Source organism: Peromyscus californicus, unplaced genomic scaffold (assembly GCF_007827085.1).
Source record: "Peromyscus californicus insignis strain IS unplaced genomic scaffold, ASM782708v3 Scaffold_8__1_contigs__length_139910024, whole genome shotgun sequence".
Taxonomy (NCBI): domain Eukaryota; kingdom Metazoa; phylum Chordata; class Mammalia; order Rodentia; family Cricetidae; genus Peromyscus; species Peromyscus californicus.
This window is the reverse complement of record NW_026294606.1, coordinates 128,372,014-128,395,473: the sequence shown is the minus strand read 5'-3', so window position 1 is coordinate 128,395,473 and position 23,460 is coordinate 128,372,014. Positions and strand designations below refer to the sequence as shown.

At 54.3% G+C, this 23,460-nt stretch overlaps 1 protein-coding gene across 1 annotated transcript in view; it reads left to right on the top strand.

Moving 5' to 3' along the window:
• The first annotated feature begins 1,074 nt into the window (after positions 1-1,074).
• LOC128104719 (adhesion G protein-coupled receptor L1-like) overlaps positions 1,075-23,460 on the top strand; it is a 34,358-nt gene continuing 11,972 nt past the window's right edge. The window contains 4 exon segments of the mRNA XM_052729732.1: positions 1,075-1,213; positions 15,572-15,733; positions 19,122-19,335; positions 23,118-23,227. Coding sequence (XP_052585692.1) covers positions 1,090-1,213; positions 15,572-15,733; positions 19,122-19,335; positions 23,118-23,227 — 610 coding nt within the window. The 5' untranslated portion in view covers positions 1,075-1,089.

Here is a 23,460-nt window from a genome sequence, read left to right as displayed (position 1 = left end):
AGCCCCGGCCCCCCGCGGGCAGCGCGAGCGGTCGGCGCGGGAGCAGCCGGCGCTGCGGCGCCCCCGCCCCGCCGTCTGCCGGAGACGCCCCGGCGGATGGGGCCGCGCGGGCCCGGGAGCGGCGCCGCCGGGCGGCGGGGGCCTGCGGGGCCGCCCGGGCTGCCGCGTTAACCCTTCGCCCGCTGCCGTCCGGGGGCGCTGGGAAGTCGCCTGGGCACACACGTGCCGCCTCCGTCGGGGCCTCGGAGCTGCGGGGGAGATGCGGGCAGCCGGCGCCGCCTCGGGGGGCTCCGCCTCGCCCCAGCCCCCCGAGCTCTGACGCCGCCCCCGCCCCTCCGCCTCCACGCCTCGCTCCCCGGGAGGGGCGCAGACCCGCGCGCCCGGGGCCGGGGCCGCCTCCGGAGCGCCGCGATCCGCCTTTTCTTTCCTCTCTCTCTCTCTCTCTCTCTCTCTCTCTCTCTCTCTCTCTTTCTTTTTTTTTCCTCCCTTTTTCCCCCCCTTTTAAATTTTGGTCGGTGGCGGCAGTGCTGGGCCCGAGGAAGGAAGGGACACGGAGGCCGCCCTCGCTCAGCCACCCCCTCCCCGCTTCCCCCTGGGCCGGGCTCCGGGAGATGTGCCGGGCGGGGGGCCCGGCTTCGCGGAGCCGCCGGAGGAGCGCGCACGGCCGACCCCGAAGCGCCGCTGGACAGGTGAGTGTGCGGGAGTCGCAGGCCACGCCGCACCTGGGCCAGGTGTGCGCGGCGAGAGGGGCGGGGGAGGCCCCCTACCCCCGCCCGCCGGGGGCTCGGTTTGGGTGCGGATGGGCGGCCGCAGGGTGCCCTGCAGGGGGAGGGGACCGCGAGTGTGCCCGCGCGTGGCTGCGTGTGCCCGCGCGCGCGCCGGCCTTTGTGGGGAAGCGGCGCGGCGGTGCCTGCGTGTCCCCGGTGCGTGTGCGCGCGGGTGCTTGGCGCCCTGTTTGTGTAGGTGTCTGGGTGTGAGTGGAGAGGGTGCGTGTGCGCGCGGCGCGCGGGCCCCGGCTCCCAAGAGAAGCCATGTCGGGGGGCCGGCACCGCAGGATGCTGGGTTTAGGGTTGTTTTTCTCTGGGAGGCATGGCGCGGGGGGATGGGGAGCGGGCTGTCTGGGTGTCGCGAGGGTTTCAGCCCGGAGGGGCGCCGTGGGCAGGACCGGGTGCAGGCGTGCGGCACCCGGTTAAGCACCGATGGAGGCTGTCAGGTTAGATCTACCGAAACGAGCTCTCCCCTCTTCCAGGTGTTCCTGAAATAGAGCTGTGTGGTTCAGCTGTCATCGTCCAGTTTGAGGGTCCTGGGCTGAAAGTCCAGTTCGTGTGTGTGTGTGTGTGTGTGTGTGTGTGTGTGTGTGTGTGTGTATGTGTGTGTGGTGGGAGGGTCGTGTGTACTCCAGCAGTGGCCAGAAAATGCCCTCAATGGCATCACTTCAGTGCGCCCCAGGCACCGATGTGAAGACGGCACCCCGCCGGCAAACAGCCCCTAAGCTCCCACATCCAGCCCCTACACTTCTCGTCTAGGTCAGCTCCCAGCCCTATCCTTGCCCAGCATCTTATATACTGTACCCTCCTGGTCCCCTCACCCCGCCTTCTCAGCCTCGGCATCTTCGTGGGTGTCCCTCCTGTCCCAGTGTGAACCAGATCCCCCTTCTTTCCCAGCCTCTGTGGGACCCAGAGCCAGGGTTTGTCTTCCCATATCCAAACATGTGGTGCGTTTGGGGGAGTTGGGGGAGGGGTTCAAGATGGCCGCCAAGATGGCTGGCAGCCTCTTTATCTCTGTCTGTCTCCCCCTGTCTCTGCTTACCCTCATGCCTCCGATAGTGAGGGGTTACCGTGGAGAGGGAGGTGGATGGTGTGGGGATAGGTGTGGAGGACACCTGAGGGTGGATGTCTATTCTGGGCCTGTTGACCTCCAGTGCTGCTGAGAGAGCCATCGGTACCTGTTTCTCTCTCCTGCACCCCAAGGGCAGGAATGACCCGAAGTCCAACTCCATTCTGGCCCCCAACCTGACGGCTCCTTGTGCTCCACCGGCTTCCTAGACCCTGTACTACCCCATCAATCATGGAATGTCAGAGTGTTCCATTGAGGGTCCCCCTAGCATCCTCTTCTCCATCTGCCCACAGTCAGGCGCTGGGGACCTTGGTGTGTGTGTGTTAGGGGAGGCCGGCCAGGACAGGTCCCAGCTTTGGGGACAGATGACTTCTTCTCCACACGCTGCCCATTAGTGCCGAATTTATTACTTAAAAGTAGGATGAAAACAGGGAAAATAAGAGACAGAATACAACCTTCATTATCATATCGAGAAAATTATCTGTGATTTTCCTAACTAGCAATTTGTCTGCCACGCCGTTCAGATATGACTTGCCCATTAATTACAGAGATGAAAACTCATCTGGAAGGCGGAAAGGGGAACTAATCCCATGGCTGGCGGCGTGGCACCTTTGCACCGAGCCACAGCCACGGAAGTGGATGTGTGGGTACTGGCCCTCCTGCTGGTATGCCACCATCTCCCTCCTCTGGCTTGGGCCACCCTGTTGCTCTGCCTTCTGACGTGCTCCCTGACTCCTGTTTGTGGGGACTGGCATACTCCACTATCACGTGTGCCGCTGGACACCCTTAGGTGTGGAGATAGCCCCCAGAGTTGGGGGAGGGTGGGGAGCTGGAGACCAGTGCACCTGGGCCACTGAGCCCGGGAGGAGGAGGTGGGAGGTGGAGGTGGGAGGCCGGAGACGCGAAGCTAGGCTTCTATTCCCAGCCTGCCCTGGGGAACCCCCTTCTCCTAGGGGGCGCTCTGGAAGCCCCACGAGGGGGGAGGAGCCGCGGACGCCTGGTCCAGGCGGAGTCTGTTTGCATCAGGCCCTCTGGTTTCCACCTGCACGTGGGACCGTCTGCCGCCTGTGTCTCTTGTGTCTGTGTGTCGGCTGTCCCACCAGGCTGGCCAGAGACCCTTTGGTGCATCAGCCTCGGCTTGGGCATCTAACAGGAGAACCCCTGGAGTGTATACCCCTAAAGTGTTGTAGGAGTGGGAGCCACCTTCCACTGCAGACGGGGAAGCTTCTGGTCTCTGTTCCGGCCCTCTGCCGGTTCTCCAGCCAGACGTGGCCAAGGACACTGAAAGCTCTGGCTTCTGTGTGGGCTGCTCTCAGGGATCAGATTTCCAGTTGCCAGACACTTCCCCTCCTCCAGCTCCTCTGTGGGGATACTGGGGGAGGGGCTGACCAAGGTGGGGGTTCCCTGGTGAGCTGAAGGTGCCCAGCAAGACAGCATGCCTCTCTGCCTGGGATGGAACCAAATGGTTGCTACTGAATACAGAAATTGGGGTCCTGGGGTTGGGGTGGGGGCTCTCCACATCCCGCTGGTTTCCACTTCTGCCTGCATCTGGGTGTGTAGCTACTTGCCCCTGTGGGTCCGAATGATGCATTCCTTGGTGAGTTTTGCTGAGGGGTGACTCTGGGGCAGCCCTCTGTGTGCACAGGACAGGAGGGCTCTCCTTTGCCCACACCTACTAGTGTAGGCTCAGCTGTGTGTCCCAGAACTGCTTGGAGCAAGCAGGATTGGCGCTCCTCTCCAAGCAAGCTGCAAATACAAGTGTTTTTTCTGCTGGGTGTCAGGTGTGAGGCCACTGTGACGGTGGCCACTTCTGTTCCCTTGGCTCACAGCCTGACAAAGAGAAGGTGTGCTCGTGTGTGTGTGTGTGTGTGTGTGTGTGTGTGTGTGTGTGTGTTCATTCTAGGGAGGATGGCCCTAGACTGCACACAGAGACCCTCACCCCTCAGGCTGCACCTCGGTGTAGAACGTGATGTCACCGCCTCTCACCCCACTCCTTCACATCTACCATGCTCTTGGAAATCCCACCTTCTCAAAGGCAGTTCCATCCAGGACATGGCCCATGCACTAGGCTTCGAACTGCAGCTCCCACAGCACTCCTGGCTTTCTGTGGAGCCTGTGGCTTTCACACCTCTGTAATTTCCTGATTTATTGCGCCTGTCTGTTTACTGTCTGTCTGCCTGAGTAAGATTCAGAAGTTGGGGATCTTGTTGCTAGGTGTGCTCTTGGAGCTCGGGGGCCCTGGAGGAACTCTTGGCTGAGCTGCATGGGATGGTACCAGCCTACCCTCCCAAGACTCGGAGGGCTGAGCATGAATTCAAGGCCAAGCTAGGCTGCAGAGGGAGACATTTTAATAATTTAAAGAGAGAGAGAGAGAGAGAGAGAGAGAGAGAGAGAGAGAGAGAGGTGGCTCAGAGATTAAAAGAATGTGCTGCTCTTGTCAAGGACCAGAATTCAGTTTCCAGCACCCACATCAGTTCATAGCTCCAAGGGACCTGACATCTCTAGCATTCACGAGCACCTTCACTCATGCTGTCCCCCGCCCCCTACACATAAACATGATTACAAATAATAAAGATGAGGTTTCTAAACTGAGGGAGGAAGGAGGGAGTGAGGCAGGCGGGCTGGCACTCTTGACTGAACAGGAGGGTCGTTTCCTTAGAGCTGGAGAGGAACCCTGTGTGATAGCTTTGACCTGGCCTCCTTTTCAGAAGTAAGGCCTGGGCTGGGTTAGCTATGCTACGTTCTTTGCATGCCTGTGCCCACCTGGGGACAGTCTCGCGGTACTCACAGGTACCTTTGTGTGTGAGGTTGTCTTTGTGGGAACATGGCTCCAAATTACTGTGTGCTACAGGGGTTAGGTCCTGGAGTGGCAATTCAAGGAATACTTACCCTCCCCAGGGGGCTGGGAGCCCCTGAGTCAAGGTCTGAGCAGTTGCTCCCAAGGTCCCTTGGGCACTGACCCTACTTCTCCCTGAGATGGGGCCCTCCACATGATTTCGGTTTCTCTGGGCCTTGGGGAGCTAGTAACCAGAATTCTATGTCTTGTTCACCTCCTACTCCAAAGTGTGGGGGGGAGATAACAATTCAGTCAATAAATTGAAGACTAAAAATAGTTCAGCAACCCCCCCCCAGCTAAAAATAAACAGTGACCCCCCCCACACACACACAGAAGCTAAAACATAGCTTAAAAGTCACAAGTGGACTGTGGGCCACTGGTGGCCCAGTGGTGCCCCCGATGTTGGATCCTGATGTGCATGCTAGCTCTTGCTCTCTCGGGCGCCCTCTCTCTCCTCCCGGTGTGTGCCAGGCTGGGTACACACCTTCCACTCTCTTGCCTCAGCTTCCTGAGTGCTGGGATGACAGGCTTGGGAACCCACAAGCTCTTCATGGTGTTTTTTTTATGAGACTGCTGGGCAATCTGTAGGGTGCCTAACGACACCTTAGGGCTACCCCTACCCAATGGCAGCAGCAACCCCCCCCCCCACCGCTGCGCTGCACTCAGTAGCCTCTCCAGACTGACCCCAAGGCAGAATTGCCCAGTTGAGAAGTATATTCTATGGCTCTGAGCCCAGGTTTGGTTACCCCCCTGCCCCGAAAAGCAAGATAGGAATTTCTGTGGGCTTTGTGGAACAGCTCTATTACAAGTTCATCATCCTCTTCACTGTAAAGAGGATGTAAGAAGCCCTTCTTAGCTCACCAAGAACAATAATGGCCCAGAATATCAACTGAGGGGGACCCCCATTTGGGGACCACAAGTGCTTCGGGACTCAGACATAGTCTGGCTGCCTCCCCACTGTTTTGATTCCCTCATTCTCCGTGGACCTGTTCTGTAAACAGGACCTTTGCACAAACCACGGATGGCCTAGAATACCTTTTCCTTCCATGGATTTCTGCATGACTTAGCTGAAGTGTCATCTCCAGGTAATTACCCAGAGAGATGGATCAGTGGTTAAGAGCACTGGCTGCTCTTCCCGATGACCTGGGTGCAGTTCCTAGCACCCACATGGCCACTGACAGCAGTCTGTAACTCTAGTGACAGGGGTCCCTCACCTTCTCTGGCTTCTGTGGGCACCGAACATATATGGGACACAGACATACATGCAGGAAAACACCCATACATACAGTAAAAAAGAAAATGAAAAGGCAAGCCCTCAGGCTCCTCTCCCTAGCATTTTCTTCAGTTGCACTAGTACATGATCAAATCTACCTCGTTACCACCATCTCCCCTGCCCCAGTGCCTGGCTGACATACGCTAGATGCTCAGGAGAGCAGGAGTAAAGACTGCTTATCTGTCTGTCTGTCTGTCTATCTTAGGTGGTGGAGACAGGACCCAGGACTTGTGTATGGTGGACAAATGCTCCACTATGAGACCCTGCAACCCCAAGTCAAATGTTATTTCGAGCCTTACAACCCTATTATGCCACTGGCTCTGCCCCTGCTGAGAGTCAGAATTCCCAAACTGTGACCTGCATATACATCTTGTCATTAAGCTGCAAGTGTGGACCTCCAGGATTTGAACCTTGGACCCGGGGATGCTATTCTGGGGCTTTGTCCTTTTGCCCTATTGAGAATCTATCTCAGAAATTTCCCTCTCTGGGCTTTGCACTCTCGCCCTGCCAGCATGCATCCATCAGAGGGCCAGGAGCATCCTGTTCACCTCGTCCCAGGGTCTTGGCTTCTAGCACTGATTTCTGCCATGGCATGGGAGGTGAAGCCTGGGTGAACAGGAACACTGGGAGGTGGACGCCCGCCACCCTGGCGCTAGCTTACCATAGCAGAGAGCAAAGCGGGCAGGCATGTAGGTCAGAGCTTCCTGGAGGAGGGGGCTCCCCAGCTATGGCCTGGAGGAGAAACTGGCTAGAGAGCTTGGAAGGAAGTCCTCCCTAAGGTGAGAAAGACACAGGGCTCATATAAGGAAAGAAAGGTATTTTTGTAGCTGTGGATAGGAAGCTGGGCTGGACCTCGATGTTGTCAGTTAGGTTTAGAGAGGTCCGGGGTTCACCTGTGGAGTGTAGAGAGGCTCAGCATGAGATCTACTGCCCAGGTCTGGTAGCGTTCCTGGACTGAGCAAACTTAGGGTGGGCCTGGCCCAGGGTCAGGGCCCACGTGGAAGGAGTCAGAGCCCTAGGGAATAAAACCCTCATAGCCAAGGGCGTTGGAGTGGGGGCCAGAAGCAGCTAGCTTTTCCTGGCCTCAAGATATGGAAATGAGGTGGCACAGTGGCCTTGAGACACGGGGATGAGATGGTGTGGTGTCTCTGAGGCAGAGTTGAGAACAGGGTTGATAGGCAGGGAGGGGAGCGGATGGGAAAAATAAGTTCCTAGGTTTGGTGGGGGCGGGGAAAAGGAAGGAATAGACTGAGGTGCCCCTCCAGTCCCAGGACCACAATCCACACAGTCTACTCTCCAGAGGAGACCTCTGCAGCAGAAGTGAACACCTTTGCAGCAGAGGTAAACATTCACGTGACATCTCATTCCTCTTTTGCTTAGAAATGCTTCCACCCCACACACAGAAAAGGCCAGGGTCATCTCAGAGGCCACAAGTGCCCCTCCAGTCCCCCTTCCTTTGCTGACTGCCTGCTGTGTTTCAGCACATCGCTGCCTCAGGACCTTTGCACGTCCTTGACTGCAGTGGCACTCACACATATGCCCCAGTCTTAAATGTCACCCCCTCCCCGCGTGCCTGGCTCTTTGCGCCTGTTCTAACAATCACCTACCCTGTGCCCGGGGCTGGGTTTGTGGTAGTTGAAGATAAGACCTTCTTCTCTGAGACCATCAACAACTGGGCTGAGTCCAACTCAGGGAGAAATCGGAGAGACAGTGTGGGAAGAGGGTGAATTACCTTAGGGGGAGACGGGGCCAGGTGTCGGGCTATCAGAGCTGTATGTATGAGGAGGAGTTGGAGGAAGGCCCTGTGCAGGGCCCCTAACAAACGAGCCTGGCCTGCTATATTAGGTTACAGGGGCAATGGGGAGCCATTGAGAATTGTGGGCAGCAAGTGATATAACTGGGTCTTCATTTTGCAGATATCCTGGATTTAGGGTAGAACCTGGGTATAGGGGAGGGGTAGATTGATAGGAGACTAGAGAAAAGGTGTTCAGGGGTACAGGCATGCCTGGTGGTCAGCTGGGTACACCCCCAGCCTTTACATTTTTAAAAGTCTATTCATTTATTTATTTTGAAACAGAATATCACAACCTATTTAATCCTGGGTGGCTTGGTTTCACTTTGTAGACCAGGCTAGCCTTGAACTTGTGACACTCCCCTGTCTGCTTCCAGTAGGGCAGCATTCTGAAGCTTTTCTACTGAATAATTACACATGCAGTTCCTTCCCTGCTGGGTGTTGGGACACAGACTCATACACAGCCCTGCAGAGCCAACCTCTGGTTGGAGAGAAAAGCATGTAACGAAACATCCAGGTTCCTTGACATAAGAACCACAAGGAAATAAAGAAATAAAAGCAGGGTAGAGCACTGGGGTGATGCCATTGACAAGGCCTTCCTGGGCCCTGAGAAAGTGTGAACAAAGTCCAGTAGACAAGGGTAGCTGCGGGGCAAGGGGGCAGTCTGTGCAAAGGTCCTGGGGTAGGGCCATGCAAGGGAGTTCATGTTGCAAGGTTTGGGGGCCTCAGTGAGGTCTGAGGAAGGTGGCAGCCATGGAGTATTCTGAGCAGAAAGACAGAAATGATTCAGGTGCTAGCTGGCTAGCCCTGGCCTCACTGGAGAATGAGGGTAAGAGCCAGGGGGTTCAGGGAAGAAGTAACTCCTGAGCAGAGGTGACCCAGGGACCCAGGACAGCTGTCTGTGGGGCAGGGTATTGGGAAGGACTAGGCTGCTGTCTGGTGAGTCTGAGGTACTGATGACTATGTAGTGGGAACCCTGTCCTCACCCCCAATCTCTTGGAGAAGGACATGTGCCCAGCACTCTCAGGCACCTGCTCCATCTCTGCAAGACACCCTTGCTAGTTCCCATGTAGGGCCCAGGAGATGGGCCCAAAAGGCCAAAAGCCTGATCAATTGATCCACTCCAGACTGGCTCTGGCACTGGCCACTGTGTCTACCAGCCCTGGCTTCCTGGAAGTGCAGGCGGAAGTGGGCTCACAGCCAGCAACAGGAGACAAGGTGCCTAAGGGGTGACTGTTCTAGGGACGGGCGAGTGAGGCCAGGAGGGGCCCAGCGCCCCCTTCTGGTTGCCTACCACCCCTCCTTAGACACTCAGACTCCCACTCACTCAGCATACAGGGTTGCCGTGGAAACCGCAGGCTAGGGCAGGCTCCAGGCGCCCCCTCTCCTCCAGCAGCCGCTTCTCCTCCTGTCACACTCCTGTCCCCGCCCTAGGGCACTCGAGGACAGACCCTGCTGCACATGCCCTCTCTAGGCGTAAGGCAACCATAGGACTCAGACACAAACATAAAGGCAGGTGTGTGGCCCCTGGGGGACACGCCAGGGTCGAGTTCCCACTGAGGGTGAGTCGCCACCCTTGTTTCCCCAGGGTCACATGGTATGAGAAGGAGATGGGCACAGGTGTGTGCACACCTGGTTCCTTGAGCTGCCACACTAGTGTCTCATTCTCTCACAACACTTGAGCACAGCTGGAGCCTGGGAGGGGTTTCCTCTTCCTCCTGGTCGCCGTCTCAGTAGGGTACTTTCTGCTTTGGGCCCTGTGTGGGTGCTCAGTGAGGGCTTTAAGCTTTTGGTCTAAGGAAGGTGGGAGCCATGGAGTGTTCTAAGCAAAGGAGGGACAGAAATGATTCAGGTGCTAATGAGCACCCTGTGACCCACAGGGGGTGGGGGCAGGCGGGAGAGAGTGAGGGTAGGAGTCAGGTTCAGGGAGGAGGGGACTGGGCTGGACAGAGATGGCACCCAGGAGAGAAGGGACCCATTCCATAAAATGGGTCCTGCAGCCCCTGGCTCTGTTGGTGGTTAAATGAGATACATGGCATCCCAGCACTTTGGAGGCAGAGGCAGAGGGATTGCCACAAGCTCAAGGCCAGCCTGAGTTTGAGATCCTAGGTGTGGCAGTGTGTCTCCATAACCCCTGTGAGGACAGGAGGATTGAGGTGTAGGAGTGAGTGAGGAGCTAGCCAGGCACATGAGCTCCAGGTTCTGTGAGAGACACTGCCCCAAAGTAAGATGGAGAGTGAGTGAAGACAGTGTGCTCTACCATGCCCTGACCTTTTAAAAACTATTCCTTTAAGAACGGGAGAGATGAGCCGGGCGGTGGTGGCGCACGCCTTTAATCCCAGCACTCGGGAGGCAGAGACAGGCGGATCGCTGTGAGTTCGAGGCCAGCCTGGACTACCAAGTGAGTTCCAGGAAAGGCGCAAAGCTACACAGAGAAACCCTGTCTCGAAAAACCAAAAAAAAAAAAAAAAAAAAAAAGAACGGGAGAGATGGTTGGTTCACCTGTTGAGGCGTGTGTTCTGCTTTCCCAGAGAACCCAAGTTCAGTTCCCAGCACTTACGTCAATTGCCTCAGGGATCCAGTGCCTCTGGCCTCCCTTGGTATCAGCACTCATGTGTACATACCCTTACACACACACACACACACACACACACACACACACACACACACAATGAAAATAAAATTTAAATTTCTATTTTCAAGACAACATCTTGCTATGTAACCCTGGCCTGGGACTCGCTATGTAGAACTGACTGGCCACAAACTCATGGAGATCCGCCTATCTCTGCTTCCAAAGTACTGAGATTAAAGGGGTGTGCCACTGCACGCAGCATAAATTTTATTTTGAAATAATGTCTTAGGTTATCCAGGCTGACCTTGAACTTACTCTGTAGCTCAGAATGGCCTTCAGCTCAAGATCCCCTTGTTTCCCCACTCTTGCACCCACCACCTCCCTGGAGAGAAGGTTTGGGGAGCTTTTAGTGGATTGCTAAGGTTAAGTGAGATCCTATCATGGGCCTCATGGAGGTGGTGGTGAAAACAGGGCTAGTGATGTCCTTGTAAGAACACAGAGATACACAGAGACCTCTCCCCTACACACCCAGGAAGGCTGAGTGAGGACAGGGAGAAGCAGTCTGCGTGCTGGGCAGGGAGCCCTTGACAGAAGCCTGGCTTACAGGCTTCTTGAGCTCATGCCTGGCTCCCAGAGCAATGAGGAAGTTAGTTTCCGCTGCCCAGGACCCCAGATACCACAGTCGGGTGCTTAAGACTGTGTGTGAAGGAGTGTGGCATTCCAAGACCCTGTGTGGTCCCTCTTGGACCTGCACTGATTGCTGACCCTGCATCAAAGCTGTTGAAGACTCAGTAACTAATCGTTAAGGGGATCCAACACCCTTTGTGGGAATCCACACACACGTGGTATACACACACACACACACACACTCACACACACACACTTTATTTTCTTTTGTTCATTTTTTTAGAGAGCAAGGTCTCACTATTCATGCCTGGCTGTCCTAGAATTTACTCTGTAGACCAGGCTGGCCTTAAAATCATAGAGAGATCCGCCTGCCTCTGCCTCCTGCATGCTGGGATTAAAGGTGTGTGCCAGCATTCCTGGAAAAGTCTTGACGTGTGACTCAGTGTTTGCCCAGCATATGGCTTCCTAAACTTTTCTACTCACAATCCCTTTTTACCTGAGAAATGGACACATGAATCTAGTATGTAGATACACAAATCATACACTAGCTGGTCGTAAACCATAAGGGAATTTCAAAACAACTCTTTGGTATGCATAATAATAATTTCACCATTTTTAAAAGATGAACTCACTGCAGGACACAAAGTCTCCTGTATTGTCCTGAGTCACTTGGAGCAGTTACTTCAGAATCAGTTTCACTTGAATACACAGTTCAAAATGGCAGAAGCATGTTTGGGAGTGTTGAGAACTTGCTGGAAATTCTGACCTAATCTCAAGCCAGTATTCATTCAATAATTTATTATTTTTAGATTATGTGTATGTGTGTGGGTATGTGCATGTCCATGCAGGTACCCACGGAGGCCAAGAGACATGAGATGCACTGGAATAGAGTTAAGGTGGTTATGAGCCACCTGATATGGGCGCTGGGAACCCAACTCGAGTCCTGCTACAGCAGTACACCTTTTTTTTTTTTTTTTGGAGGGGAAGGGGGGTGTCAAAACAGAGTTTCTCTATGTTTCTCTATTTATCCTTGACTGTCCTGGAAATCAATTTATAGACCAGGCTGGCCTGGAACTCACAGAGATCCTCTTGTCTCAACCTCCAGAATGCTGGGATTAAAGGCATGTGGCCACCATGCCCAGCAGCAGTATACACTTTTAACCACTAAATCATTTTCCCAGCTTCCCCTCAAACAAGTTTAAAAATAAACAACATAATACAATCCAAAGACATGCTTAGGAATAATAGTAGGAAAACAATAAAAGTTCTTATTTTCCCGTAATTAAACCACTATGTTTTCATAAATTCTGAGAACTTTGTAAGGATGGTCAACACTGCAGAGCACACCTATGGCAGTCTGGTCTGAGAGACAAGGCACACGGTTCATAGGTGCTAAGTGGGTAGCAACCAAGGCACACGCTGCAAATGCTGTGCCCTTGGAACCAAGGCTCCAGTAAAGTCAGAGTGTAGCCCAGGCGAGCACTGTCAGAAATGCTTCCGATTTGTGATCTATTTGATTTGAATTAGTTTTTGGTCTTTGCACATTCAGACAGTTGATGAAGAGCTAGCAACTTTTTCACTACCCGGACTTCAGTTGTGAGGCTACAACCCATGGTGTGAGAAGCTGGCTTCCCTGGCTCGCAGAGCCTTGGTCCATCCTTAGCACTCAAGGGAAGAAGAACCAGGCATGCGCACACAGTTCCAGCCTTAAGAAAGCTAGAGTAGCCGGGCGGTGGTGGCACACATCTTTAATTCCAGCACTCGGTAGGCAGAGGCAGGCGATCTCTGAGTTTAAGGCTAGGCTAGTCTACAGAGCAAGTTCCAGGACAGCCAGGGCTACACAGAGAAACCCTGTCTTGAAAAACAAACAAAAAAGAAAGCTAGAAAGGCTGGGTGGGTGTGATTCCTCGGACTGCAGAAGCAGCAGCTGCTGAGGGAGGCTGAAGTCACTTGAGCCCAGGAATTCACAAAATCCTGGACATCAGAGTAGAGCCATGTCACAAGGTAATAGAAACAGGTGTAGTACACACACTTGCAATCCCAGCTTACGGGAGACTGAGACAGGAGGACTGCTGTGACTGTAAGGCCAGCTTGGGCTACTACAAACTAAGCCTCAGAATGACTCTGTAATTAATTCCACTTATTGTACACTTGGGTGGTTTGGGGGCTGGGGGTACAGGTCACAGATAGAATGAATGCTTAGCATTCGGGAGATACTAGATTCTATCTGTACACCAGAAGAAAACCCATGTTTTAAATATGTCATATTTTGTATATATAGGAGTTTCACTCATGTGTTTGTGCACCCTCTCGGTGCCTGATGTCCTCGGGGGTCTGAAGAGGGCACTGGATCCCCTAGATTCGAGTTACAGGTGATTGTGAGCCGTCATATGGGTGCTGGGAGCTGACCGATCCTGTGCAGGAGCCGGTCCTCTTGACCTTTGAGCCCTCTCTCCAGCCCTATGTTGCAATTAAAAAACAAACAAACAATGATCCCTCTGCCTGCTGGTAGCCTAGAGTATTTGGACAAAAGGGAACCATGGGGACAGACTCCTGCCTCACTCCTGAGCTGGGACAGGGTGAGGAAGAACAAGCAAGGGTCTGGGGCTTCTGAGATCTGGACCTGGAAGGTGGCTGCCACTGGTGGGTAGGAGGGCTTTTTTGTGGTCTGGTCCTGCTAGAGAGTACACTTGTAGCCTCCTTAGGTCATGAGCTGTATGCAGACTCCCTCTGGGGTCTCTGCATCATGGATGCAGCCTTGGGGAGGAGAGCCCCCCGTAATTACTTCCCACCTGAAGAGGTTCTAAGTGGAGGCTGTTGGTCTTACAGCAGTCTAATAGTTTGCCTCCCTGAGGGAGTGGGGCTGGGGAGGTGGTGGAATACCTATAGGTCTGGCCTAGATTGTTTCAAACTGACTCAACTTTGGGGACCTGGACCCACATGGGGCAGGCAGGGGCTTCTAGAGCCTCCTGTGAGGGCAGTGAACCAGCCTTTGCAGTTGCATTTCCTCCTGCCTCTGAGGCTAGCTCAGCTGCAAAGAAAGCTCCGGAAGAGGCGGGTGAAAACTGCCGGGACCGCCTGGGATGTAGAGGTGGGTGAGTGCCAGGGAGGTTCCGTCTTCAGTACAGAAGTGACCTGCACTGTCTCAGGCCACCCATGTCTGGGCAGGATGAGGGAAGATGGTCGCTAGCCTGGCGGTGAGAAGAGAGATGGCCATGGCTGGCACACAGGGGACCGGACAAACCTTGAGGGGGTTACTGACAGATTGCCACGTGGGAAGGCCACTTCAGGGGTGGCTTGTAGCAGGAGTTAAAGGATGAGCGGATGGTGAGTTTATGGCACAGGATCAGGGACAGTTGTCCTCAGTCTGAGCCCCAAGTAAGAAGCCTGTACCTGGGAATCATGGGAGACCGTCTCAGACAGTGCTTGGAAGCTGGGAGCTTAAGGGAGCGGGGGGAGGGGCGGGGGGGCAGAGAGGTGGGGTTGACAGGCCAGCAGAGTGACACCTGAGGAGTAGAAGGAAGCTGAGCCTGAGCCTCATCCCACATCCCTTAGCTCTGGTGAGGGAGGGGCAGAGGGGACTATACACAGAGGTAGACCTGCCTTGGAAGGGAGTGGATAGGTCTGAGATTCAGTCAACAAATAGAATTTCTCAGTATGTAGGGCCTGCTCTAAAAGTTGGGTGTGGTGGTCATGAACCAAGCACTCTAGATCCCCAGATGGGCAGTTTCCTAACCAGATAGACAGTTACATCTGAGCAAAAGGACAGCCAGCCCTGTGGATAACTCAGGAGCTGAAGCTGCAGCAGAGGGAAGGACACATGAAAGGCTGGGCAGGGCCCAGGTGGAGCAGAACAGGGACGGGTCGTTGGTAGGTGGTTTCTCAAAGACTTTAAAATGGGAGGAGCAGGACAGAGGCTGTGTTGGGGGATCCCAGACAGGAAAGAAGAGACTTAGAACATACTGGATTGGAGTGGAAGGGGCAGGCTAGGTGACAGTGGTGGGGTGAGGGTAGGACATGGTGCTTCCGCTATTATCAGGTGAGGTAATAGGCCCTGAGAATGCAGAGGGTAGCGGGGGAACAGCAAGTCAGAACTGAGGTCCTGGAAGAAGCTCATGACACCATGATCCCAACTTCCTCTCCTCAGCACTCCTCCCACTCCGCCCGCCTGTCTCCAGCTCACCCCGAGAGTCCCCTAGAAAGGAAAGAGGGGACTTGGGTGTCCCTGATCCCCTATCGGTGGCGCCAGCCAGCTGGATTCTAATTAGCTGCCAGAGCGGAGAGACAGGAAGCAGAGGCTAGGGGCGGGGCTGGATCCCTGCCCGAAGCCAAGGCTGAAATCAAATTGGACACCCCTTGCCCTCCTTGAGGGATGAAGGTCTTGGTGGTGGAGAGGAGTGGGTGGGGCAGGGTTTAGGGGTGAGGGCTGAAGCAGCTTTGGTGTGGGTGGGTGCATGGCAGCCATGCTGACCTGTCAAGCTGCCCCCGGGGAGGTTGGAGAAGAGGGACCAGAGCTGGTTAGAGTGACCCCAGAACAGGGCAGTGTGCACCCCAGTCCAGGAAGCAGAAGACAGACTCCCACTGGGCTTGCTGAGGTCAGCTCCTGCCCCATGTCACTCCGCTGTCCTCCCTCAGGCTGGTGGGCCAGGCCGTGGCACCCTGGTGATGCGGGGCGAGGCCCCCCCCACAGTCCGCTGAGAGCCCTGCCCCCGCCCCTGGCCTTCGCCATGGCCCGCTTGGCCGCAGCACTCTGGAGCCTCTGTGTCACCACTGTCCTCGTCACCTCTGCTACCCAAGGTAGGTGCTGGCTGGGCTGGGGAAGGGCTGGGTCTCCAAACCCAGATGGAAGGTGGGAAACATGAATTCTCTGGACCACAGCCTCCACTCCAGATGAAGCTGGACCAGGCCAGAGGGAACCTGGTGATGCCACCCTTGGTGTTGAACTCCCAGCAGGCCAGTGCACTGGGTGCTGTCTTGCTTGGGGACCCCTAGGACTAAGACAGGCCTTCCGGGGGGCAGCTATTTCTCTCTATCTCTCCCTCCCCCCCGTCATTCATCACATCTCTGAGGCTCACTGGGACCAAGGCTTAATTAAAGCATGCCTGCTGACGTTTATTTAAAAACAACTAATTACCCAGCTCCGGCCTGGGATCCTGCACATGCCACAATTAGTGCCCTGAGCCTGCTGCCCACTGTTGACATTACCTAGTTACCATCCCCAGGTTGGGCACCAGCTGTGTGCAGGACAACAGAAGCTAAGAAGGGGTCTGCTGGCCTGGCCCCTTCCTAGAGGGCTCCCCTCCCCACCTTGCCGGGCCCATCCTCTGGAGAGTCACTAGGATATTGTCAGCCTTGTTCTGAAGCCTTGGCAGGGTCCTGCTGGCCAGTGACCCAATCTTCCTAGTGCCCAAGTTCCAGGCCCAGCCCCTGCAGGCCAGGAGGGGCTGCCTCCACCCCCCGCCCCGTGTGAGCCAGCCCTCCACCCCCGGCCTCCCTCCCTGACAAGGGAAGCTAAAATTAGGGGAGGAAGCAGATGGTACGACAGGAGCACATGGGAAACTTTTTCTCAACTGGGGCTCTGCTCACCCCCAGAAACCCGAAGGCCTGGCTGCTAGAACCCCTGGGGACCCCGTCTCTGAAGAGGGGCTGACTTGGCTCTGCACCTTAGTACAAACACCTTTCACAGCACTTAGCTTACCCCCAGCTGTGGTCCTCCCCCAGACATCTGTAGCTTCTACCTTCCTGTACCCCGTGTGGCTGGGCTGCAACCAGGATCCCAAAGTGGTTGCCAGGGCAGCCTGGCACATGTCAACCCTGGATCCTGAGAAATACCCATAACAAAAAAATGAGCATCTCGTCAGCACATTAGTAGGCGTTAACTGTAGATTAACCTCTGCAGTAGCAGAGAGACCAGGGACCCAATAGGTGCCTTGGAGCCATCAGCCAGGCCAGGGAGCAGCAGAGCTGGGATTCAGAGCTATATTGTGTAGCTCTGATTGTCATAGGGGGTCCCCTCATGTGAAGCATGCTGCCACACCTGGGGATGGAGTGGGAGGATCAGGAGTTTAGGGCTAACCTTGGCTGCTTAGACTGTGAGACCACCTAACTATGTGTGATCCTGTCTCAGAAACCAAAACAGGCCGGGCGATGGTGGCGCATGCCTTTAATCCCAGCACTCAGGAGGCAGAGGCAGGTGGATCTCTGTGAGTTCGAGGCCAGCCTGGTCTACAGAGCAAGATCCAGGAAAGGCGCAAAGCTACACAGAGAAACCCTGTCTCGAAAAAAACAAAAAACAACAACAACAACAACAACAAAAAAACCCAAAACAGAAAGATTCCTTTGGTTTAGAATCCCTGCTGTCTGGTCCTGACCTGTGGGTGAGTGCCCATTTTACAGCTCAGGAAAACAAGGCCTGGGAAAGCTACTACCAGTAGTTATCTGAACTTAAGCATGCAAAAGTTAGACATGGTGGCACATGCTTGTAACCTCAGAATTTGGGGGAGGCTGAGGCAAGAGGACACCAAGTTTCAAGCCAGGCTGGGCTACACAGCAAGACCCTGCTCCCAGTAAACAAACAAAACAGGCAGGTATATAGAGCTCATGGTTGAATTGTTGCCTGGGTTCCATCCACTCCTTGTGTGGTGTGTGGTGGTGGTAGGAGGTCCCCAGACCACTCCCACTTGTGACAAGGACTAGCAGCACCCACAGACGCTACTGTACTTAGGGACAGCTTTTTCCAATGGGAAGACAGATTCAGCCCAGTCTGGTGAAGGTGTTTGACATGGAAAAGTAAAGTTCTGTGCGGTTCTGCTATGACAGTATGTCCTGGTGTCCCCAGTCTCAGCAGAAGTCCCATCATAGACTTGATTGATGGCCTTCATGGCAGCCACCCCCCCCTGCAGAGGCCCTAAGTCCTGTCGTCAGGGCTTGTCTGCTAAAACTGCCACAGCCTTTGCCCCACCAGTGAGGAAAACAAAGGCCCACCATCATGGCACCAACCCAGCTGGCTCCTGCCGAGGTCTCCTCGGCCTGCTGGGGTGCCCTCCCCCTACGTCTGTGCACAGTCTACCTGGATGACACTGTGTCGGACCCCCTCTGTAGTGCAGAGTGATGGCCCAGCCCCAGTGTCCTAGCTGTTCAGGAGGCTGAAGCAGGACCACAGTTCCAAGGACAACCTAAGCCAGTCAGTAAGATGCCGTCTCAGAAGGAAAGGTGTGGTAGAGCACTTCCCGAAGGTGTGTGTAGCCTTAGCTCTGTTACTAGTATTGCAATAATAACAATAAAATATACCCTAAATGCTCCCTTTTGTTAGGACCCTAGCCAGACTGCATCGAGGCCCTTTGACCCCTCATTTTTCAATTGATTTCCACTGTAAAAAAAAAAAAAAAAGTCATCTCCAAGGCAGATGTGGTTGTGCACACCTCTCACCCCAGCGCTCGTGAGGCTGGGGCAGGGAGGAAGATCATTGTAGGGTTGTGGCCAGCCTAGGCTACCTAGTGAGTTCAAGGTCAGCATAGGCTACACTGAGACCTTCAGAGGAGGAAAATTTGTGTGTGTGCGCTGGGTGTGTTGGCGCGTGACTATAGTCCTAGGGAGGTAGATGCAGGAGAATCAGTTCAAGGCTATGTTGCAAGTTTGAGGCTAGCCTAGGCCACATGAGACCCTTGCCTTAGTTGGGGGTTGGGAGAGAAAAAATCCAAAAGACACTATCTCCAAGTACAGTCACTTGTGAAGTACTGGAGCTTAGTTCTTCAATTCAGCATAAGATTTTGGGGGACAGGGCTAGTGAGATAGCTCAGGGGAGCTAAGGTGTTTGCCACCAAGCCTGTCCTGAGTTTAGTCACCACTGTCATTGGCAAAAGGTACAAGTGACCTCCACATGCCCACCCTCAAACAGACAAAATAAATGTAGAAGGTTGCTTTGAAAGGAGTTGGGGTTCCACAGTTGTGACTGGCCCACAACATCCAGGGTGGTATCACTCTTACCAGCAAGGCATTCGTTACAGGATGAAGAAGGGTCAGCTCTCTCTGAGCCAGGCTACTCCTTCCTCCACAGGGCTTAAAACTCTGTGCCACTGTATAGCCGAGTAGGCCTGAAAATCCCATAACCAGCTTCCCAGGCTGGCTAAGCCAGCAGGTCTTTTCTTCCCTGGTGACTGTGACACTGTCCCCGACTGTTCTGCAGGCCTGAGTCGTGCCGGGCTCCCATTTGGATTGATGCGCCGGGAGTTAGCATGTGAAGGCTACCCCATCGAGCTGCGGTGCCCAGGCAGCGACGTCATCATGGTGGAGAATGCTAACTACGGGCGCACGGATGACAAGATCTGCGATGCCGACCCTTTCCAGATGGAGAATGTGCAGTGCTACCTGCCCGACGCCTTCAAAATTATGTCACAGAGGTGAGCCTGCTCCAGTTCCACAGGCCTCACATCGGCCCCTGTACACAGACAGCAAAGCGAGACTGAGCTACTCCCACGGACAGTGTCCCCCAACTCACTCACCCCCAGAGAGCAGTGGTTCTCCATCTTCCTGATGTTGCGACCCTGTAATACAGTTCCTCGGGTTGTGGTGACCCCCAACCATAAAATTATTTTGTTGCTACTTCATAACTGTGATTTTGCTGTTATGAGTTGTAATGTAAATGTCTGACATGCACACCCCCTCTTGGGGTCGCAGCCCATGGGTTGAGAACCACTGCCATAGACCTTGCTCATCCCTCTGCTACCTCCAGAGACTTATTCAAGACTGTTGGTGGCAGGTGGGAGCTTGCAGAATCAAAGCAAAGGTATGCTTCCCAAAGAGAGACAGCTACTCATAACTTACAGAAGTGTGTGTGTGTGTCTGTCTGTCTGTGGCAAGGCGCTTTGGTGTGCTTTGGTGTGCAAAGTTGTCCTTGTGCATGTTGCGCGTATATAACTGTACAGAGGGTGATTTCGTGTCTGAATATGTGTGTCTCTGAGCAGCTGTGGGTGTGAATAAGGGTGTACTTGTGTGACTAAGGAGGTGTCCCAGGCTGGGGCAGCCCACATAGGAAGCTGCATAACCCACTCGAATAGTCTGTCTAGAGCCTTCAGTTTCCCCACAAGCACCCCTCCGTGGCACAGGGCCCCTGCCTGCTCTCCTTGCCTCCACCTTGTCCCTTATAGTCCATTCTTCCTACATGGCAGGCATCAGTGAACACCTGAGTCAGATCCTTTCCCTCTGTTAGAACATTCTCAGGTTCCCACCTTCTTGTGAAAGCCAAAGCCTTCCTGAGGCTAGACCTGCCTGTGTGACCTGCCTTGACAACTGGCCCTCGTTTCCTGTGGGCTCAGTTCCAGCCTTGCAAGGCAGCTCGCTGTGGAGTGTTGCCTGGGTTCAGTCCTTATACCGTAGATACTTGAGCATGCATCAGAATCTGCATCCTGGTAGCCCAAAGGCTCCCAGTCTCCGGTTCTGCTCTGTCACACCCTGATAGGGTCTGTGGGCCACAGCTAAGTGGCAAAGCCAACCTCTGGGTTTTTCTAGAAACATGAGCCTATCCCTACATTCCTTCTGCCTTAAATGCTGTCCCTGGATCCAAGTAGCTGTTCTTATACTTCTTTGTGGCTGTCTACCTAACTTTCACACGCTCTGAAATTGCAGCCCCTCCCTCCTCCTGACCCCTTCAGGGCCCTGCCTTCCATCCACATTTTCATCCGATATTTTGTGCTTGGTATTTTATCCTGTGTCCTCCCGAACCCTAACCCATTGGCCCTACAGGAACAACAAGCCTTTGTCCCTCACCACTGTGGCTATAGCCAGGTCTACAGCAGGCATTCACTGGATGTTTGATGCCTGAGAGGTCAGAGTTCAGGGCCCGCTCCCTGGCCTGTAGCATGGGAGGAGGAAGGGGAGGAAGGCTGGGCCAGAGGAAGGGAAGGCAAGAGCTTCATAGGACATCGGGGAGGCAGGGTGATTCAAAGTGTGCAGGGCCAGAGCTGCCTTGCCTCCTTCCTCCATTTCTCCTGACACCTCATCCAGCCTTCCAGCCCTGACAGGCCCCACCCCCTTCCTTGGTCCCACAGTCTCCACAGCAGCTAAAACAGTCATGTCTGCACACCTCTACACAGGAGGCTGTGTGTGCAGTTGCTGGGCCAGGGAGCGAGATGAGACCTCAGGAGCCTTGTGGGGAAGGGCTTGGGGGCCCTTAGCCCTGCTGCTTCTCCTAATGCTCCCAGTCTTGAAGCGCTCTGTGTCTATCAGGGTCACAGCTAAGCTGCTGGTGACAGATACCACCACTGGGTAGTTGTCCCCAACCTTCGCTGGACTTAGTGTTTCCACCTCCTTCAAATCCCACCCCTTAAAGACAGATGCCACGCCTACAGCTCCAGAGGAGTCGGGGTACAAAGCTAGGGTGCTGAGGGCCTTGCACATTCTAGATGAGCACTCTGCTACTGGACCACACTCATCCCTGAAATTAGTGACATTTTGTGCATTTACCAGCTCAGCTTAGTTGCAGAGCATTCCATCACTCCAAAAGGAGACTCCATAATCTTCACAATCTCCTGTTGTCCTGCTCTGTGTTCTCTTCCCAGAGGTTTGCCTAGACTCTTTCTCCATGCCCACCAGTCTGCCCTGTGCAGCCTTTTCATACACTTGTTACATTGTGGGTCAGCCACCATGTCCTTTTTCCTGGCCAGATAGCGTTCCATCACGTGGGCAGGCCACATTTTACCAACATACCATCAGTATCTCAAAACAGACCACGTTTTGTTCTGCCATTCCTCCATGGGCAGACTTTTGGGTTCTCTCCCCCTGTTGGTGGATGTGGGCAATGCAGCAGTGAACATGTGTGTTCAGTAATTGTTCACACTTGCTATAAATTCTAGGGCACATTGGTGAGGACCAGGATTGCTGAGTTGCATGAGGCCCCTGTGTGGTTTTTTGTTTGTTTGTTGTGGTGATTGGTTTTGGTTTTGGTTTTGGTTTTTTTGAGACAGGGTTTCTCTGTGTTAGCCCTGGCTGTCCTGGAACTCTGTAGACCAGGCTGGCCTCGAACTCACAGATCCGCCTGCCTGTTTACTCCCAGCCTCCTGCTGTTTTCCTCTTTGCACTTCCTGGTCCCGGGAAGAACTGGAGGCAGATTCAAGGTACTTACCACTTGTCCACACCTTATCTGCCATTCCAAGGACCTGGGATAATGTTGGCTGCATTTCTTGTCTCTGATCGTGACCGAACACTTGATAGAAACAATGTAGGGAGGAAGGGTTCATTTTGGCTCTTGGTTTCAGAGTTCCGTCCATTGCAGCAGGAGTGTGCGTGTGTGTGTGCGTGTGTGCGCGCGTGTGTGTGTGTGTGTGTGTGTGTGTGTGTGTGTACGCACGTACGTGTGTGGCATGCCAGGGCTCTTCACATCGTGGCTGCCGGGAAGCACAGAGGGAACTGTGGGCACTCTGCTGCCTCTCTCCTCCCTCACTTTTCTTACATTAGTCTAGACCCACGTGTGGGGTGGATCTGTTTGCCTGGTTAATCCCCTCTAGCAGTACCCTCACAGACGTACCTTGAAGCGTACCTAACCAGTCTCCTAGGCAATTCTAAACCCAGGCTAGCTGACAGAGAGGACGAACCATTGCAGGCACCTTGACTGGACACAGGCAGCTGTAGGAATCTGAAGGAGTGGACAGGCAGGTGACTAGAGCTGAAGATGCTCCTGCAGGTGGGTACAGGCTGTGGGGTAGGAGAGCAGCCACCAAATGGGAACAAGTGTCTCTGATGGTGTCTTCTGGTTGTAAAATAGACCTCGTTTTCCATACTAGCCAGACCCCTGAGAGGCTAGCAGGGGCTTGGGGTCAGGGGACCCCCATGGATTCTTCCTGACTGTGCTGCTGCAGGTTCAGTCAGTGTCCAGAGTGTGGCAGTGTCCATGGAAGAGCCAAGGTAGACACAACAGGCACTCAGTCTTCTGTGAAGGTGCCCGTCACATGTGATACTGTGTGTTTTTAGTGACTGGCACGGGGGCTTTTAATTCAATTTAAAGGAAAATGCCAAAGATGTACCGGGAAGACCCTGCCTCACAACTGTGGAGGGCTGTGGGAAAGAAAACAGGCAGGAAGCAAAATAGACCCCACCCCACCTGTCCCCACACATTCCGGCCTGGAGCTGTGCGCTCGCTTCTGACCTGGAGCCTTCTGGGTCTGAGTCAATTTTCCTGTCCCTGTAGGTGCAATAACCGAACCCAGTGTGTGGTGGTGGCCGGCTCCGACGCCTTTCCTGACCCCTGTCCTGGAACCTACAAGTACCTGGAGGTGCAGTACGACTGTGTCCCCTACAGTGAGTCACCTTGTTCCTCATGCTCGGGCCCTTCCCCCACAGAGCAAGGAGCCTGGTGCATCTTGATCCAGCACACATGTGCACACGTGTGCACACATCCATGGGGCTGGGCACAGAAGCTAGCAAGCTCACTCCCACTTTTGACACATATTTTTCACAGACACTTGCCACATTTGGTGGCTGCTTTCCCACACAGATGTGTCCCTCCTGTAGGGCATCTTCAGTTCTAGTCA